This window comes from Lissotriton vulgaris, chromosome 9, assembly GCF_964263255.1.
Source record: "Lissotriton vulgaris chromosome 9, aLisVul1.2, whole genome shotgun sequence".
Classification (NCBI taxonomy): domain Eukaryota; kingdom Metazoa; phylum Chordata; class Amphibia; order Caudata; family Salamandridae; genus Lissotriton; species Lissotriton vulgaris.
The window spans coordinates 186,472,109-186,492,222 of record NC_141697.1 but is presented as its reverse complement, the minus strand read 5'-3'; the positions used below and the strand labels follow the sequence as shown (position 1 = coordinate 186,492,222).

Below are 20,114 nucleotides of genomic sequence, written 5' to 3'. Positions count from 1 at the left end.
GGAATTGCACTTGAGGCTGTTCAGTTGGAACCATTTAAAAACAGCCCCAAGGCAATCCCGGATACTCTCCCCATCAAAGTCTCCTCCTCTCTTGCACGAGAAGAGGAGCTGGGTGTCGTCTGCGTAAGATATGATCTGGGCCCCAAACGACTCCGCCAATGCCGCCAAAGGGGTCATGAAGATGTTAAAAAGGGTCGGGCTCAAAATAGAGCCCTGTGGGACCCCGACTCCCAGAGGCGGCATCACGGCGGAATCTGGCGAGGCCCAGACCGTTTGCCGGCGGCCAGCTAGAAAGGAGAAAAACCAGCTGAGCACCGTCCCCCAGTTAACCCTGATCACTTATTTGGCCCAGAAGTGGACACCACCTTGGAAAAAATTAAAAAGGACACAGAGACTGCAAAGTCCATGGGAGCTCTTCAGTCCCAGCAGTTCAGGGGTGGTTCTTTTCGTTGCTCCAACAATAGAGGAGCTTCCAGAGGCCAAGTTTCCCAGCAGGCACAATATAGTAAGGGAGGCACGCAGACCACCTACAACAATACCAATAGGGGTGGCTATCGTGGAAACAGCACCAAGGGCAGAGGTCGCGGAAACAACAACTCCCGATCCTCCGCCACCAACAAACAGTGACGTCTTGTCACTACCCCCGACCATATAACACCGGTCGGGGGGAGACTACAACAGTTCCTGCCGGTCTGGAAATCCATCACTACAGACAGGTGGGTGAGGCAGCTTATCCAGTACGGTTATTGTCTGGAGTTAACATCCACTCCACCCAACATACCCCCAAGACACTGTCCTATGTCCGCAGAGCATATGCAGTTATTACAGCAAGAGGTAGTCAGCATGCTGCAAAAAGGAGCCATAGAGCTCGTGCCTGTGGAACAAAGAGGTACAGGGGTGTACTCGCTGTACTTCTTGATCCCAAAAAAAGGACGGGTCCCTCAGACCCATACTCGACCTCAGGCCCCTAAACGAGTACATCCTGTCAGAACACTTTCACATGCTCACATTACAGCAGGTTCTACTGTTGCTCCGCCAGGGAGATTTCCTCGCAACACTAGATCTAAAGGATGCATATTTCCATATACAGGTACACCCGTCACACAGAAAATATCTCAGATTTACCATTCAGGATCAACATTATCAGTTCAAAGTTCTCCCCTTCGGAGTAACAACAGCACCCAGGGTGTTTACCAAGTGCCTAGCGATAGTGGCTGCACACCTACGGAGACAGAATATTCACGTCTACCCTTATCTGGACGACTGGCTTGTCCAAGCAAAGTCGGCCCAGCAATGTGCCACCCACATGTCTCACACCATTCACCTACTTAACAGCCTGGGATTTTCACTGAATTATCCAAAGTCCTACCTTCAGCCCGCCCACGTACGACATTACTTGGGCGCGACAATAGACACTCTGGCAGCCAAAGCACAGCCAAATTCAGTGAGGATCAACAGCATTCAATTGCTGATACAAAAATTCAGACCACAACACTCGCTTCCAGCACGAGTGTTCATGCAGTTGATAGGCATGATGGCCTCCTGCATCTTCATAGTCCCGCACGCGAGACTACACATGTGTCCGCTTCAGGAGTGCTTAGCACGTCAGTGGAATCAGGCTCAAGGACAATTAAAAGACCTAGTGTTGGTGACCGGTTGCACATACGACTCTCTGCAATGGTGGAATCCACAAAACCTTTGCAGGGGCCGACCGTTCCAAGAGCCTGTACCACAGATAATACTGACAACGGACGCATCTCTCGAGGGATGGGGAGCTCATGTACTCCAATACACATTGCAGGGACTATGGACAATACAGCAAAGGAAGATGCACATCAACCTTCTGGAACTGATGGCAATCTTCATGGCAATGAAAGCATTCAAGGTACATTTGTGCAACAAAGTGGTGTTGATCTGGACGGACAACATGACTGCCATGTACTACATACAGAAGCCGGGAGGTACACACTCTCCGCAGTTGTCTCATGTGGCTCAGAGCATGTGGAAGTGGGCCATTCAGAGAAACATCTTCCTCATGGCAGAACACCTCCCAGGCAAGGAAAATCAGATGGCGGACCTGCTCAGCAGGCACAGCCATCAAATGCACGAGTGGGAGATACATCCATCAGTACTCCACCCGTACTTCCAGCAGTGGGGTCATCCAGTGATAGACCTATTCGCCACAAAGGAAAACGCAAAATGCCAAAGCTTTGCCGCCAGGTTCCCACACCCACAGTCGCAGGGAAATACGATTTGGATGAACTGGTCAGGCATATTTGCGTACGCTTTTCCACCAGCACCGCTAATACCGCTAGTGGCACGCAAACTGAGGCAACACTCAATGACTCTCATCCTGGTTGCTCCAACGTCGGCACGCCAACCATGGTACACCACGTTTCTAGAACTGTCCGTGGTACCGCATCAAAGACTGCACCTCACACCCAGACTCTTGACGCAGAACCATGGCGACATTCAGCATCCAGATCCGCAACAGCTCAACCTGGCGATCTGGCTCCTGATGTCTTAGAATTTGGCTACCTCAACCTGCCTCCTGACTGTATGGATATCATAAAGGAGGCAAGGAGGCCCACAACTAGAGCATGCTATGCAGCCAAATGGAAGCGTTTCGTCATTTATTGTGCCAATAATGACATTAATCCGCTAGATGCATCTACTCAAAACATCATCTGTTATCTATTACATCTATACAAATGCAATCTGGCCTACGCTTCCATTCGTATACATTTATCCGCAATAGCAGCTTATCTCCAAAATAGGCGGCATCTCTCACTTTTCAGAGTGCCTGCCATCAAAGCTTTTCTGGAAGGACTCAAATGAGTTTTCCTCCCAGGCACCCACCAGCACCTGTATGGAACCTAAATCTGGTCCTTACCAGACTTATGGGTCCACCTTTTGAGCCTCTCCACTCATGCGAGATACAATTCTTAACGTGGAAAGTGGCTTTCCTTATAGCAATCACATCGCTACGACGCGTTCGTGAACTTCAAGCACTAACTATCCAAGAGCCATTCATACAAATTCACTCCAAAAGGGTGGTACTACGCACTAACCCTAAGTTTCTGCCTAAGGTGGTTTCACAGTTCCATATGAATCAAACTATAGAACTACCAGTGTTCTTCCAGAACCCAGATTCAGTGGCAGAAAGAATGCTCCACACACTAGATGTCAAAAGAGCTCTCATGTACTACATTGATGGGACAAAAGAATTCAGAAAGACAAAATAACTGTTTGTTGCCTTTTCACCACACCACAAAGGCAACCCCATTTCAAAAGCAGGTATAGCCAGATGGATCGTTAAGTGCATACAGATTTGCTATCAAAAAGCTAAGCGCACATTAACGATTCCCCCAAAAGCCCACAACACGAAAGTTAGGGGCATCCATGGCTTTCCTGGGAAACATTCCCTTAGAGGAAATCTGTAAAGCAGCCACATGGTCTACCATACACACATTACCAAACACTACTGCGTAGATGTGCTCTCCAAACAGCAGGCAGCTGTAGGACAGGCTGTTCTAAAAACACTTTTTCAGACTGCTGCAGCTGGCACAGGCAGCCGCCGCTAATGGAGGGACTGCTATGTATTCTATGCTCAGATATGAATTCAGCAGCCCACATGCCTCGAACCGAATATGCTACTTACCAGTATGCATCTGTTCTTAGCATGTAGGGCTGCTGACATTCATATCGCCCGCCCTCCTCCCCGGCGCCTGTAGCGGCTGCAGCACTCAGAATTACTCTTAGCATGGTCCTCACTTACAGTACTGAGCTCCATCTCTGCCACAATGGCGAAAAACAATCTGTGGATGGAGAGGATGCCCATGCGCACTGTAGTACAGGGGAGGAGCCACCTATCGTGTGATACTTCGAAGACTCTTCCAGGACAACAGTGTGCAATCATCCGGACCCAACACTAGTCGGCGATCTATGCACAGATATGAATGTCAGCAGCCCTACATGCCAAGAACAGATGCATACTGGTAAGTAGCATATTCGTTTACTTATCATTAAAATTAAAATTGCATGTTACTTATCATTCTGGCCTGCAGATCCCAAGAAACGGAAAGCAGAATTGCCCTACAGGAAAACTGCAAGGTGTGGTAGAAGTTTTACTATGAGATTATTTTACCTCTTAGTATTCCTCTGGCTGCCTTTCCTGCACACAGCCCTATTGCAGTCCATCTGCTCAGTGCACATGTACACAAATTGTTAAGCTGGATAGAATAAAAAGGAAGTTAGGATTGGCAAACTGGTATCTATCTCTAGTTTGTAGGAGGACAGAGAGTAGGCGGTTTATGAAATTACGTATCCTCTTGATACTTTTCTGTTCTGCGGTAAAACACAGACGATGGCTTGAAGGTGCATTAAAAACCAATTTTGCACACTTTACTAAGGTGAGTAATTTGTTGAAACTCCAGCAGGATACTACAACTTAGCTGAAAACTGCCCGTTCCATGGCCTTTATAGTAGCACCAGACTTTAGGTCTTTTGAAGTTACTTATAGGGGGCCTTTCAGCCATCATCAGGATCCGTTATTCTGTTTGTGTCATTCATTTCTTGTGCCACACCCAGAATACACCACGGGACAGCCCACTTCTGCCCTTGGCTAACCTCACTGCTAGTGACAAACGAAGAAAAAAAGCTGTTGGCCAACACCAGATCTTTTGGCTTTGCCAGTGCTTGTTTAACAAATTAATGACGTTTCAGTGCTAAACTGGAAAACTTGAGCATAGTATAAAGTATTATAAAACAGATATAGCATTATAATTGTATATACAACAATTATAAAAAACTTAACGTTCATAAAATTTTTGCTCATTCGGCCTATTAGGCCAAAGTAAAAATATGTAGAATTCTAGTTGGGTAACATTAAATAAAAAGTATGTTTTTACTAATGGGGGTTCTTAGTGACAACCAATACGAGAGTGAAGTTTGCATTATCTATGATGTTACTCGGAACCCTGAAGTAGAAAAACCTATCCCTGTAATTCACTGTTAGTCCCTCTACAAAGTTATGTTATATATGGCCCATCCAATCATATACCCATGCTTTCAGCAGCTATGCCAGGGTTCAGAAGTCATGGGTGAGCCATCAACAACATGGCCCTTCCTCACATCTGGTGACCTGCCGAATGACCATCATGACGCCACCAACTCCCCACTTAAAAAAAAAAAAAATCCTGCCACCCTCTCACGGCCCTCAGTATTACCTCTAACCCAAAATATTTTTTGAAATGTACTAGGTGTCCTGTCATACATCCTCACCACCATTTGCATTCACTATCCCCTCTACAGCCCCAAAAAATAATAATAGTAATCTGAAGTCCTGCCACTCACTTCACCACCCTCTGTACCTTCGGCGCCGCATTGCCGCCCCCTTAGTTCAGAGCAGAGGATTCCTTTCAAAATAGCACCAGCAGGAAACAACTTTGTTTCCCACTGTTGATACTTCATAGCAGTGAATAACCAGTTTTAATGTGCTGTTCACGCTATTGACTCTCGGTGAGAGTGCACATAAACATTGAAGGGCCCATGTCTGTTGCTAGAGATATCGTTATGGCTCCTTAACATGCTTTTGCAACAAAAGAACGCAATGTTATCCTATTATGTTACATGATTATTAATACAGTTAGAATCTTTGAAGCACAAATTAAACTGTTAACATGAAAATTTGTACTCATCCAGTGTTTCCAAAATGTCTTTTTAGATGGGAGCATGTTTTTCTAAAGTATTTGATGGCTGCCCCTTAAAGATTAATTGTGCAACATCATGGATACATACGGATACCAAAGGTAGATTGTTTTCCTTCTAGTTATTTTCATATTTAGTAAGAAAAAAAGTTTGTCTCATTTTGGCTCATTAAATTTGTAGATCAGTACATCATATTTGGAACTGAAGAGGGAATTTATGCATTGAACCTAAATGAACTTCATGAAGCTACAATGGAACAGGTAACACCTATTTTTATTCTTCAGCACTATTAATACAAATGCACATTTGCACAGACGAGCTGCTCAGTGGTTTTGATGTACAATTTACTACCCATTTTTATGTGTGTACTTGGCTGGACAATTTTAGAACTCAAATTTCCTTTATGAACACAGTTTGTATATCCACTGTCGCTAATTACTGCCAATGACTGTGATGGTTGTTTATTCTTGAAATGCCAATTAAAAAAAACAAGCATTTGCAATGCAATAGGTCTCGCATTAGGAAAGTTTGAGCTATTCGTCTTGTAAATGACACATTTTTTATTTATGTGCTGGTTTTGAAAATAGCGAAATTATTAGCTTTGTCATTTACAATGCCAATACTTTTAACTTTTGCAAATGTGACACCTATATCATTTGTACTGCAACATGTTTTGTATTTACGTGACTTAGATGTATTGATATTACAAATAACAATGGCTTTTAATTTTTTTAAATAATTAAATACAAGTTATTGTAATTTATAATGGCAATAGCTTAAACTTTTGTAAATAACTTTTGTGAAGATTATATTCAGTGCATTTTTTTGAGACGAAAATCCAAGAACAGAAGTGAAATATTAACATCTTTTGTGACATTTGTAATAAAGCTTGAAACATTGAGAAAACATATTTTAACCATTTGTTGTTGAATGGTTGCACAGATTGATGCTGTGGTGACGACGAGTGATGTTGTGGTGGCGACAAGGGATGCTGTGGCATTCAGTGATGCTGAGGTAGCGCATAGTGATGTTGTGCTGCCCCTGAGTGATGGTGTGGTGCCCCTGAGTGATGCTGCGGTGGTGCGATAGATAGATAGAGTGAGGGCAATAGATAGATAAATAGAGTGAGGGCAATAGATAGATAGATAAATAGAGCGAGGGCCATAGATAGATAGATAAATAGAGTGATGGCGATAGAAAGAAAGAGAATGGGGGCGATCGATAGATAGAATGATGGTGATAGATAGAGTGAGTGCGATAGACGGATAGAGTGAGGGCGATAGATAGACAGATAGATAGAGTGAGGGCGATAGATAGATAGAGTGAGGGAGATAGATAGACAGATAGATAGAGTGAGGGCTGTAGATAGATAGAGTGAGGGTGATAGATAGATAGAGTGAGGGCGATAGAGTGGTAGAGTGAGGGCGGTAGAGTGGTAGAGTGAGGGTGGTAGAGTGAGGGCGGTAGAGTTCACTGACTACAAAAACAGCTAAAAGATGCTACTGATAAACACTTGGAGCAGATACGATGAAGATTTTTTTTAAAAAAAGTTGTGACGATACAAACCTGTATTTTTATTTATTTTATTTATTTATTTTAAAATTTTTATATAGCGCTAGCTAGACCCGTAGGTATCAGAGCGCTTTACATACACACTGTAAAACCCGAAGGAAATTGCACTACATAGTGGGCGGGCAGTAAGGAAGCAAAACAGAGATAAAAAAAATACAACATGAAAAATAGATAAATAGTGCAGCGGAGGGAGGGAAAACAAACAAAGGTGAAAACAAACACAGACCGGTCACCACTATGCGGAGTTGTCGTGCACTGATACTACGTGCAGTAGATGGCCTGGCGTGTGCACAAGTGTGCAGTGTGTCTGAAGAATTGAGGGTGCGACTAGTGTGAACCCACATTGTATCTGTGGGGATAGTCGTGCGTGCACCGATCCCACGTGCAGCAGATGGCCTGAGGTGTGCACAAGTGTGTGCAGCGTGTCTGAAGAAGCGAACCTAGTGTGAACACACATTGTATCTGTGGAGTCGTCGTGCACCAATCCCACGTGCAGCAGAGGGCTTCGCGTGTGCACAAGTGTGCAGTGTGTGTGTGTCTGAAGAAGCGAACCTAGTGTGAACACACATTGTATCTGTGGAGTCGTCGTGCACCAATCCCACGCGCAGCAGAGGGCTTGGCGTGTGCACAAGTGTGCAGTGTGTCTGAAGAAGCGAACCTAGTGTGAACATACATTGTATCTGTGGCGTCGTCGTGCACCAATCCCACGCGCAGCAGAGGGCTTGGCGTGTGCACAAGTGTGTGTGTCTGAAGAAGCGAACCTAGTGTGAACATACATTGTATCTGTGGAGTCGCCGTGCACCAATCCCACATGCAGCAGAGGGCTTGGCGTGTGCACAAGCGCGTGCAGTGTATCTGAAGTTACGACAGTGCACAGATTCATTGTGCAGATATCATAAATAGAGGACCAGATGAACCCAGAAGCGTGCAGCGTGTTTTCATGAGCATGTCCACATTATATCTCGGAGTGAAATACTCTACTTACAAACTGTCATTATTAGGATGTGCTTATAAAACATGCGTGGCTCTTTGGAACATGCGCGCCTTATCCATGGACACATTAAACTCGGGTGCGTGGTATGAAACCAAGTATTGTGTGTTTGATTTACAGACGTAGGTGCGGGTTTTCGAAGTGTTTCAAGGGCTGTTTCTGAGAGAATAAAACATATTTATCAACAAAGGGGTGCTGGGAGCCCCTAGTGTCTTGGAACATGTAGGTGTGGGCGAAGTACGCAGTAAGTACGCACCGTTGGTCTGTTTGCTGCGGACCCACAACACACACGTGTCACAGATGGACACAACGTGTGTTCGTGTCAAAAAGAGTGCCGTACATGCAATAATTTCGAGTAACAGGGTTTGTACTTCACTTCAACCACGTACAGGGCCCTGATACTGTGATGGTCATGTTAGCTCTTTAAAACACATAATAAATATAATAAATACATAAATAGAAGTATGTCTGAGGGCAGGGGTACCAAGGTGCACTTAGCAAACTTAAGCACAGTACCGGGGCCCTCCTCCCCTTTTAAAAGAAATCTAAACATGTCCTGTCTCATTTACAACAAACAAACGAAGCTAAAGCAGGCGCAGGAGGGGGGGAATGTTGAGTTTGTAAAAGGGTGTAAAAGTAAACGTCTGGCTCAGCACTTCCTGCCCCTGCTTACAAAGTGTGTGAGGGGGGAGTTGTGATCCGCGCATGTGTATCATACATGCACACATTCATGCATAATTATTAAAGCCCGGAGCTGGGACAACGTGCGCGCACAATGCATCGCAGTGTGTTCAACATGCAAGAACATTCAATGACATTGCGGCGTGTTCAACACGCAAGAACATTCAATGACATCGCGGTGTGTATTTGTACACTTTACAATGCTATTGGTGTGTATTTGTCCACTGTACAATTCAATCGGTGTGGGTATTGGGTAGCAAAGGGTCACAAGGCGGCTCGTAGAAAAGGCAGTGACATCGCGGTTTGCACGTAAATCATGGGTACAACATGCACTAATCCCGAGGTATGTACAACATGCAATGACATTCAAATGTGTACAACATTTAGAAACATCTAATGAACTACAACATGCAATTAAATGTGTTGTGCGAATTCTTACAAAAACATAACAACATTTATATAAAATGCAACAAATGTTGCACACAAAAAATACCCCTGCGGTGTGTAGAACATAACAGCATGCAAAACATCGCGTACACACAGCTAACAATGCCGTCGCCTGAATAACATGTGACAGCAACGCGCTTTATAAAGGCTCAATTATAACAAGACAGCTCTGTGTAGCTAGCTCTCTGCTGTGCCTTTCCCGTGTCGTCATCTATGTAACGGGGCCCCCAGTGGCTCTTGCAGTCTGCCATGCCAAACCGGTTTACACACATTTTTAAATCCGCCCTAATGACTATTGACAGGAAACAAACGGGCTGAGGCGGACTGAGTGGCTTGCTGGTATGTTGTGCATGGATAGCTAGGAAGTCTATAAAAATAAAGTAAGGAAAGAGAGCAAGATAGTCGGTGACGAGAAGAGGTGGGGTGGGGGAGCAAGCGAGAGTGGTGGCGATCAGGGAGTGAGACTGTGCAAACACGTGGGTGTTTTGGTGAGCAATAGAGGCGCCCGAGAAAGGAATAGAAACAAGTCCGGTAAATAAATACCGCAAGTCACCGCCTTCCGTCACTCTGCCGGCCTGCGACCAGGAAGTCAGGCAGGCCGGCGCGACAACAGGAAACAGGAAGTAGGAGGGCGGGAGCCTACCCCGCCTCCCACGGAAGAGCCGCGATTGGACGGAGCCGCCGTGTTTGGAGCACCGGAGCAGGCAGGAGCCTACCCTGCGCCCCGGTGCCAAAGGAGGGAAGAAGAGTCCTGCTGCCGGGCCCTGCAGCTGAGGAGAGCCGCCGCACGAAGGAAGCCGGTGAGTGGGTTGCTGAGCGGGGGAGGGGGGAGGCGGGGGAAAGCATGTGCGCGCGCGAGTGCGGGCGGGCGGGCTTTGTGTGCGTGCGTGTGACTGTGGGGGAGGGGGGTGTGTGTATGTGTGTGTGAGCGAGTGTCTGTGTGCCTGCGTGTGTATGCGCTCGCCTGTGTGTGCATGCATGCAGAGGGGTGGGGGCTGCCTGCCTGCGTCTGTGCAAGGGCTGTGAGTTACTCTGCGCATGCGCGGGGACTCTGCGCATGCGCGGATCTGACGCGCGCTCCCGCGGTGAAAACTGCGAGAGCTCGTAACAGATTGGTGTACCCTTTTTCAGCATTCTCACTAACGGGCCACAATAGGTCTGAAGCAGACACCTCAATGCTCACGCATTGAGGGTTAGGTCTGCTCGACCTAAAAAACTCCTTTATAGGTCTCGCCTACAGACACCTGTTTTCAGACAGACTTAGAGTATTCATTACAGACTTGAAGTGGACTTTGGGTCCCTCCCTGTGCTCATGATTCAGTGGCTTTCTTTCTGTATTCATTTGTGTCTTGAGTGAATGGCTTCCTTCCTGTTATTGTTTGTCCCAATCAGGATAATTTCACTCTCCTTGTGTTACATCTTTCCACTGCTAATGTCAGTACATGAAGGGCCATTTTCTTTTCCTCTCACTTTTATCTTCCTGCTTCCCCTCCTTCATTAACCTCTCAATTTACAAGCTTCAACCTCCTCTTACAGCGGCTGATTGTCTCTTCCCGCATCCTCTTGTAGGACCCTCAATTCTCTTGCCTGGCCTCCAGTATTGGTAGGCAGCTGACCATCGTTGAATAGTTTTGAAACCATTCTGAGTTTGCTTCTTTTGCTGCTTTTGTGTACATATGCTCACACAAGCACTGACCCTGCAACTCACAGCAGCGATCTTGTAGAGTATTCCCTTAAAATACAAATACTAATACATTACAAAATGGCGGTCATTCATGCGTGCACCTTCACGGAGACAAAACCACTAGCAAAGCCAATACATCTGTGCCCTGTTTTCCGCAGGAGACCTATTGGCTTTTGACTAATGTGTTAGCTTATGATGTTCCCTCACTTCTACGGAATTCTTGGGAATTTTCATTCTTTGACACTGACGTCACTGCAAACAGGGACAGGGCAATTTTACACTGGTTGACTGTGACCTCACTGCTTGCAGGGAAACAGCACTAGTAAGCCATGGTGGATCGCTAAGAGCTGCAGTTTTGCAAGGATATCCCATATTGACGTTCAAAAAAAAAAAAGCAATTCATGAAGGAACATTGATAGAAACTGTCACACAGGCAGTGTTGTAATTCTCGAATTTGGAAGTTGCAATACAGAGAGGGTTAATCACTGAAAAGATATCTTATAGAGTCTTCTAGCTGCAGAATCCCTACCGTAGAAATATCTCCATGTGTCAGACTAGATCTGGAAACTTTCCATGAGCAAGTACCCCTATACGTATGTAGGAGGCATCGTTAAGCTTCTTGAGCCGTCATCAGTGCTGTAAGTGACGTACGCAGGGCCTATGTAGGTGCCACCCCAGGACACTGATGTCATTTCTTTTCTTTCCGCTGATCTGGAGAGAACTATCCCCAGTAATTTATTTGATTGTCCTTATTCTCTTTTTCTACCTTTTTTGAAGTTTTTTTTTTTTTAGATCTCCTGATGTGGCAGAGATGGCTTCGAGAAGAGTTAGCTTCAAGCCCTGCGGCATCTGTCGGTGACAGACCTGCATCTTGTTTGCCTCTGGTGCCTTGGGCACAACCAATACCAACAACCTGCTTCTCTTGCCACTCTATGCACACCAAGGCATTGAGGGAGCAGTCCCTCAAGCTCCTTGCAGCTCGACGTGTGATACCCTTGATCCCGTGCGAGAGAAAGGGCCGGGTTCTGTTGCAGAGCCATCATTCTTCGTCTCAGTCAAAGTCGGCCGAGTGTTCTGGTAAATCCAATAAAAATAAATGAATAAGAGTTTGGCGACTTGACCCCATCCATTGATTTCGTCCGATGACAGGGGTGTGGTAGAGTAACTTTATTGTATAGTTAATAAAAACAATTACAAAAGAATAAAAACATTGGTTAAAACTAATCAGTATACATTCCTGATTTGGACTTAGCAACATTAGTGAGGAAAATTATGTCAAAAGTGTCCAGTGCCAAGTCAGTTTATTTATACATTGTCCGTTAACTAGTTGTGTGGCGGTGAGTTAAAAACAACTTCCTCCACTGTATCCATTGACTGGCTAGGGAGAGTGGTAAATGCAACTTCTAGCATGGCTACAAATTTGTCAGACCTATTCTTAGTTTTCAGCTTTGTGCAGTGATACCCCTTTTGTATTCAAACTTCATGACAAATTTAATCTGCAAATGAATTGTGGATCCGCTGCACTCAGAGTTTGTATAGTGGCGGAGCGAAAGGTACGTATTCCATATGCAATGAACTTTGCCTTTAACCAGTACCGTTGTTCCTGAACCAGTGCAGGGCAGATGCAAAGTAGGTGGATAAAGTCTTGTTTTGTGTCGCCACATAGGTCACACTCCTTTGTGTCAGGTTTCCTCCAGTCTGGTATATCGGCATTTGTCGGCAGATTACCCATCCTTAAGCTAAGGTTTTTTGATTTGATATATGAAGAGAAAGAAAACCCGAAATAGGCTGCAGGTTTTAGGACGTTGTATGATTGAATTGTCATCCATGCGTGAGCTGGGTGACTGAAGAGCGATTTGTCGCTAATCAGCGAATGCCTGTTTGCTGCCTTTTTAACAGCTAGCTTAAATGATGGTACCGGAAGTTTAGTTTGCCACAATGATGCAAGTTCAGTGGAGTCAAGGGACTGTTTTAAATACTTAGCATACTGGGAGTTCGGATTATTTTGCATTGCTTCCCACGTGGCAAGGTTGATTTCTGTTTCCCTATTCATCCATACAATTAGTCCGATGAGATGAGGGAGTGTTTGAGCCTGCCCCTAGGGCTGGCTGCGCGCCTCCCTTTGTTTCGGGATCAGGGTCGACCCCTGCCCAAACTCTGCAAGGTCCGCCACAGCACCAGTTGGGCCCCTTGGAGCCACAGATGGATCCGGACTGGCGCCAGTCATGCCACTTCGCTCTTCCCCGCCTGCCGTTTCCTCCTGCCGCCATCCCCGTTCTCTTCCCTGATTCTGACAATGTGCCAGAGGGGCGTCGTCCGAAACCAACTGAAGCCTTGACCTCAGACCGGTTGCCTGAGCCCCATTCCTTAGGGCTCAAACTTGGGGAAACTGAAACAAATTGGACACGTTTGTTTCAGTTTGGATGCTGAGGAATACCAACCCTTAGACGCCAACATGGGTGGTGTGAGGACTTGGCAGATGCCAGTGGACAGCCATAGTCTCTTCTCCTGCTGTGGCTATGGAGGAGGGTGTTTCTTTTGCTGTGGTGGTGAGAAGGGCGGTCAATGTCTTGGACCTTAGCCATCCCTCATTGGCAGTCAAGACTAACATCTTGACAGAGGCGCTTCAGCTAGGAGTGACGCCCTCGGAACTGCTTCTACCATTTGATGAAACCCTTTAGTAAGTCCTGGTCCAAGCCCAGCACAGAGGCTTCTGTGAATAGGACAATAGCCCACCGCCAATGCCCTTCCCCAGGGGACAAATTTATCCACCCAACAGCCTACCCCATAGAGCTTGGTGGAGCAAGCCTCCACTTCCTGTGAAAATCCTGGAACATTCTCGACCCCTCCACCAGAGTGGGAATCAAAGAGGCTGGACACCTTAGGCACAAAAGTGTTTTCTTCCACCATCCTGGCACTGCGGTCCGTGAACACTGCATGCCTTTTGGGGCCTTACTCCCATGCATTGTTGGATTTGATTTAGGAAATGCTTCCCATGGTGTTGGAGAAACCCCCGGCCATACTCTTCCAGCTATAGCAGACGAGCGGGACACAGCCAAGTTCATGAGTAGGTGTGGGCTGGATATGACCCACTTGCTAGGCTGAGCGGCTTCTTAACTGGTGATCTTACGGCACCATGCATGACTGAGAATAACTGAATTTTTAGGGGATTTCCAAGCCTTGCGTATGGACATGCCCTTTGAGGTTTACCGTCTCTTCGGAGACAAGACAAGCTCAGCGCTGGAGCTACAGCCAGTTCCTCCTTGGGATTTTCCATGGCTCCCACCAACCCAAGCCCATCTTTTGTTGCCATAGAAGGGGCTTCTTTACCCGCCCAGCCACCACGGCATAAAAGCTCCAGAGCCTCTACATGCCCAAGGATGCAGTACCACTAGACCCTGTGGGTCGGGCAGCCGGAGGTCGGGTCAGTCCACCCCCCCAAACCCCGGCAGCCGCAACCTTGAAACCACTTTGCTTGAGGCCCGGGAGTTGGCTCCGATCTGTTCAAAGTCCCGGTCCCGTGGGAGGTCGAGGAACCGGTCGCAGAGCCGCCACCATCGTTCGATGAAGTCTTGGTACTCTGGTTCAGGTAAGACGAGGGACAAGGAGTTGAAGAAGCGACGCCGCTCTTCGCCTTCCCCTAGCTTGTCCCGCGACACTGCTGAGGGTGCGGATGGTGCCACCCCACGGCTCCGGCGGAGCCTACGCAGTTGCCGATGGCCCACCTGCCCTTCCCGGGTCCGTCTGCCACTCCGGCCAAGCTGCAGGAATTTCTGTCAGCTATAGCCCAGCCAAGGTCGTCCCCGGCTTCCATCCCGAGACGTGCCGGACCGGTGTCGATCGACGCCGATGGGGAATTTCTCTGCCCAATGCAAGCTAGATCCGGACTGGGAAGAGGATTTGATGGACGCTGGTGGACTGGATTTTTCTCCAGAACCTGGCACACTGTCTTCTTCTACCGTGGCTACGGAGGAGGGTGGTAACTTATTCATTGGTGTTGCGTGGGCAGCATAGGCTCTCCACCTCGGACTCCCTACAGTGGCCGTCAGGACTGACCTCCTGACAGAAGTGCTTCGGCCAGCAGCTTCCTCTGCGGAGCTGCTGCTGCCCTTCAATGATGCACTTTCGGACGTTCTTTTGGGCACCTGGTCCAGGCCCAACACAGGGGCTCCTGTGAACAGGAAGGTGGCCCGACTCCATTGCCCGGCTCTGGACGACCCCATTTTTCTCTCACAACACTCTACCCCTGAAAGCTTGGTTTTCCAAGCTTCTGCATCCCCGAGCGCATTCCCGTCCGCACCTCCTGCGCAGCAACAGTCTCGCTGCGGACGTGGGACCCGCCAAGGTGGGTCACGGGGCAAGTGGGCGGGTCAGTCTACCACCTCCCCCGCTGCCACTGCCTCCAAACCTTCCTAGTCGGTGTTTCAGGCCCATCACATGCCATTGGGCGGCAGGATTCGCCATCACCTCCCCCACTGGCGCACTATCACTATTGACAGGCGGGTTTTGCAGAGAGCCCGAAGGGGCTACTCCCTCCCCTTCGAGACAACCCCTCCAGCCATGCCGCCTCAGTACCACCAAATGTCTGGGGATCACTTGGTGCTTCTCCAGCAGGAAGAGTGGCGCTCTTGGCCAAGGGGGCCATCAAGCGCATTCCAGCACCAGAAGTAGGTCCTAGTAGTTCTTCCCAATACTTCTGGTTCCAAAGAAGGACAAGGGCCTGCATCCCATCTTAGACCTTCGGAACGGCAATCGCTTCCTCCAGAAGGAGAAGTTCAAGAGGCTCACACTTGCTCAGGTCTTGTCTGCCCTAGACTTGCATGACGCTTACTTTCATGTCCCCCTCCTGCCGGCCCACTGGCGCTACCTGCAGTTCACAGTAGGCCACAAGCACTTTCAGTTCACCGTGCTCCATTTTGGCCTTACCAGCGCCCCTCGGGTGTTCACGAAGTGATGGTGGTGGTTGCAGCTCATCTGCACAGATCGGGTGTTTCATTCTTCCCCTATCTCGAAGACTGGTTGTTGAAGTCGGGCTCGCCCCAGGCAGTCGTCTCCCACCTCCAGACTACCACCGACCTCCTGCATTTGTTGGGGTTCTCCATCAATGTACCGAAGTCGCACCTAATCCCCTCTCAGAAGCTCCTCTTCATCAGAGCGGTTCTGGACACGGCGCAGTTTCGGGTCTATCCTCCCGAGCAGCGGATCCGGGACGATCTTTCAGCCCTTGTCCTGGGTTTCGTCAGGATGACCTCGAGTCTGCTGGGCCTCATGGCCTCCTGCATCCTGCTGCTCCATCATTCCGGGTGGCGTATGTGGGCTCTGCAGTGGGACTTGAGCTTCCAATGTGCGCAGCATCAGGGAAACCTGTCCGACTACGTCCAAATCTCGGAGGGCACTGCTCGACAGTTACAGTGGAGGCTCACGAACCAGCGTTGGGTCAACGGCAGAACCCTCTCTCTTCCCCAACCGGAGCACACAGTGGCGACAGATGCGTCACTTCTGAGATGGGGCGGCCACATGGGAAAGGCGGAGATCAGAGGCCTCCAGTCTTTGGCGGAGTCCAGGCTCCATATCAACCTTCTGGAGCTCCGGGCGATCCTACTTGCACTAAAGGCATTCCTTCCATGTCTCAAGGGGAAGGTAGTGTAGGTGTTCAGACAACACCACTGCCATGTGGTACTGCTACAAGCAGTGGCGGGGTGGGGTCGTGGACCCTATGTCAGGAGGCTCTGCGTCTCTGGACATGGCTGGAACATCAAGGCATTTCCTTGGTGGGCCAATACTTGGCAGGTTCTTTGAACGCCAGGGCAGACTAACTCTGCCGCAGGTGCATGTTGGATCACGAATGACGTCTTCACTTGGAGGTGGCGCAAGGTCTCTTTCAACAGTGGGGAGAGCCTTGGTTAGATCTATTTGCCACCGAAGACAACGCACAATGTCTTCAGTTCTGCACGTTGGAATTTCCAAGGCGGCGCTCGCTCGGTGACGCTTTTAGTCACGAGTGGAGTTGCGGTCTATTGTACACCTTTCCGCCTATACCACTTCTACCCAGAATGCTGAAGAAGATCAGGCGCGACCGGGCCCAAGTCATTCTTGCGGCTCCGGACTGGCCTCAAGAGTGTGGTATCCCGAGCTACTCAGTATGAACGTGGACCCCCCGATCCGACTGCCTCTTCGGGAGGATATTCTGTCGCAGCAGCAGGGGGAGGTACTCCACCAGAACCTGTCGAGCCTCCATTTCCTTGCATGGAGATTGAGCGGCAACAGTTGATTTCTTTTGATTTGCCTCCTGAAGTCTGTAATGTCATTCTGGCAGCCAGGCGTCCCTCACTAAATCAGTATACGCCTGCAGGTGGAACAAATTTGTGACATGGTGCACAAAAAAAGGCTGTGGATCCCCTTCCTGACCCTCTTTCAGAATTCCTTTTGTTTCTTCTCTCTTTGACCCAGCAGGGATCTGCTCTGGGCACTATTAAGGGCTACCTGTCTCCAATTTCAGCCTTTCTCAGGCTTCCTGATCAGCCTTCTCTTTTCAAGTCCCCTGTTGTAAGTAGATTTTTTAAAGGCATTACTCTCCTTTTTCCTCCTTTTCCGTTTGTGATTCCGCATTGGGACTTGAATATGGTTCTTACTTATTTGATGTGCGCTCCTTTTGAACCGCTTCACAACTGTCCTCTTTATTTACTTACTTTGAAGACTGCTTTCCTGGTTGCCACCACCTCCGCTAGGCGTGTGAGTGAGTTCGAGGCTCTTTCCAGTGAACCTCCTTTTCTGTCTGGTCATCCGGACAAGGTTGTGCTCTGTACTCGTCCTTCCTTCTTGCCAAAGGTTGTTACTGCCTTCCACATAGGGCAAACTATCACCTTACCCACTTTCTTACCGCCTCCGCACCCTTCCAGAGAGGAAGAGATGCTTCACTGTCTGGACCCAAAACGTGCGCTCTCATTTTACCTGAATCGCACACAAGTGTTCCGGGTGAATGACCAGCTCTTTGTTGGTTACATAGGCGCCAAGAAAGGCCAGGCTGTACACAAGAGGACTATCTCCCGCTGGGTTGTCTTGTGTATAAAACCCTGTTATTCTCTGGCTAAAAAGGAACCTCTGGTGGCGATGTGCGCCCATTTTATCAGGGCGTTCATTGGGATATGGTGTCCCCCTGCAAGACATCAGTCAGGCAGCTACGTGGGCCTTGCTGCACACTTTTACTAAGCATTATTTCCTTGAGAGTCAAGTCTGGAGAGACTGCTTCTTTGGCTGTTCTGTGACTTTCTGCTGTGATCTTGGTTCGCAGACCCACCACCGGGGTTGGTATTGCTGGGGTATCTATTCTACGGTAAGGAATCTATCACTAACGTTTCTCTTTCAGATGCACAAGTTACTTACCTCTGGTAACGATCTATCTGTAAGAGACATTAGTTAATGTTAGATTCCTTACCGCCCCACCCATCCTCCCTGTTCTTCGAACTGATTTCTAGGGTTAAGGTCATCCCTTTCAAGGCCCTAGGTTCAGTGCACCAGTGGTCAGTATCTTGCAAGGCTTTGCGTTCCTGCCGCGGAAAAGGAGGCGGCTAGAGAAAGGAATAGAAATTCCCCATCGGCGTTGGAATCGGCCTCGATAGACACCGGTCCGGCACTCTCTCCATGTTTGGATGGAAGCCGGGGACGACCTAGGCCGGGGAGCCGGGCCATAGCTGACAGAAATTCCTGCAGCTGGGCCGGAGTAGGCCATCGGCAACTGTGTAGGCTACGCTTGAGCCGTGGGGTGGCACCACTCGCACGCTCAGCCGTGTAACTGGACAGGCTAGGGGAAGGCGAAGATCGACGTCGCATCTTTGACTTTTTGTCCTTCGTCTTACCTGACCCCTAGTCTGAAGACTTCGTCGAACGATGGTGGCGGCTCCGCGACCGGTCCCTCTACCTCGACCGAGACGTTAGATGGTACAGAGCCGACTCCCTGACCTCAAGCAACTTTTGGGACCGCTCCAGCAAAGTTTTCAGAGCCATCGCCCCGCAGTCGGGGCACGACGCGGGGTCGTGGTCTCGCCCCAGGCAGTAGACACTCGCGGTGCGGGTCCGTCACCCACCTCGTGCTGGACAGCCCTCGCAAGACTTTGAACCAGGCATACATATACACCAGGAATAAAAGCCTCAAAAGAACAGAGACAAAAGTCCCCAAAAACTCAGTCAAAAATTGACTGGGGTTACTGCTTTCTCCGATTCTACACTTGCTGGCGCGTAAAAAAAAATAACTGACGTCAACGCGGTAGGGCGGCATCTAAGTAGCTGCCACGACGTCATCCCGGCGACCATGACTCCTACGATGGATGCGGAGCTTCATGCCGCCACCTTGTGACGCGCAGGGGTGTACTGCTGATGAAAACTTTCCGGATCCAGTCTGACGCCTGGAGGTAATTCTAAGGTAAGGAATTTATCATTAACTATTGTCTCTTACAGATATATTGTTACCGTAGGTAAGTAACTTGTGCTTTTGAAATGGAGGGCTTTGTGTATCAAACATGCAATCTTTAGTTTTTTTCTTGCACATTTTCTAACCAATATAGAGATCTTGGGGCTGTGGATATGTGTTAATTTCTTTTTGTATCAGTGATGAGTTTGGCAGTGGCATTCAAAGAAGCCCTGAGCGGGCCAAGGTATATTTGGGGAGGCCACAGAGTGTCACACTACCATAGTCTAGCCTCGGCAGGACAAGCGCTTGAACCACCAGCTTGAAGTCCTCTTGAGGGAGGAATGGTTTTTGATTTCTAAGAATCCTAATTTGGTGGTTAGCACCCTTACACATCTTAATTATATTATTCTTCATGTTAAAGTGCGAGTCTAGGGTAATTCCGAGAGATTTCGCTGAGTCAATGATATGAGGGGAGCAGTTGAAGGCAGTGAGATGTTTCATCCAGCGGTCTATCTTGGGGGTGTGATTAGGAGGAGATATGAGAAGGAATTCTGTTTAGCGGTTTTGAGAAGGAGTTGATTCTCAGCCAGTTTTGGGTAATCGTCAAGGTGGAATTGAGTGAT

At 48.3% G+C, this 20,114-nt stretch overlaps 1 protein-coding gene across 1 annotated transcript in view; it reads left to right on the top strand.

Annotated features, from left to right (window-relative positions):
• MAP4K5 (mitogen-activated protein kinase kinase kinase kinase 5) overlaps positions 1 to 20,114 on the top strand; it is a 577,489-nt gene that overhangs the window by 331,512 nt on the left and 225,863 nt on the right. The window contains exons 21-22 of the mRNA XM_086937299.1: positions 5,726 to 5,810; positions 5,890 to 5,969. Of these exons, the coding sequence (XP_086793425.1) occupies positions 5,726 to 5,810; positions 5,890 to 5,969 (165 nt within the window). The remainder of the gene's footprint in view (positions 1 to 5,725; positions 5,811 to 5,889; positions 5,970 to 20,114) is intronic.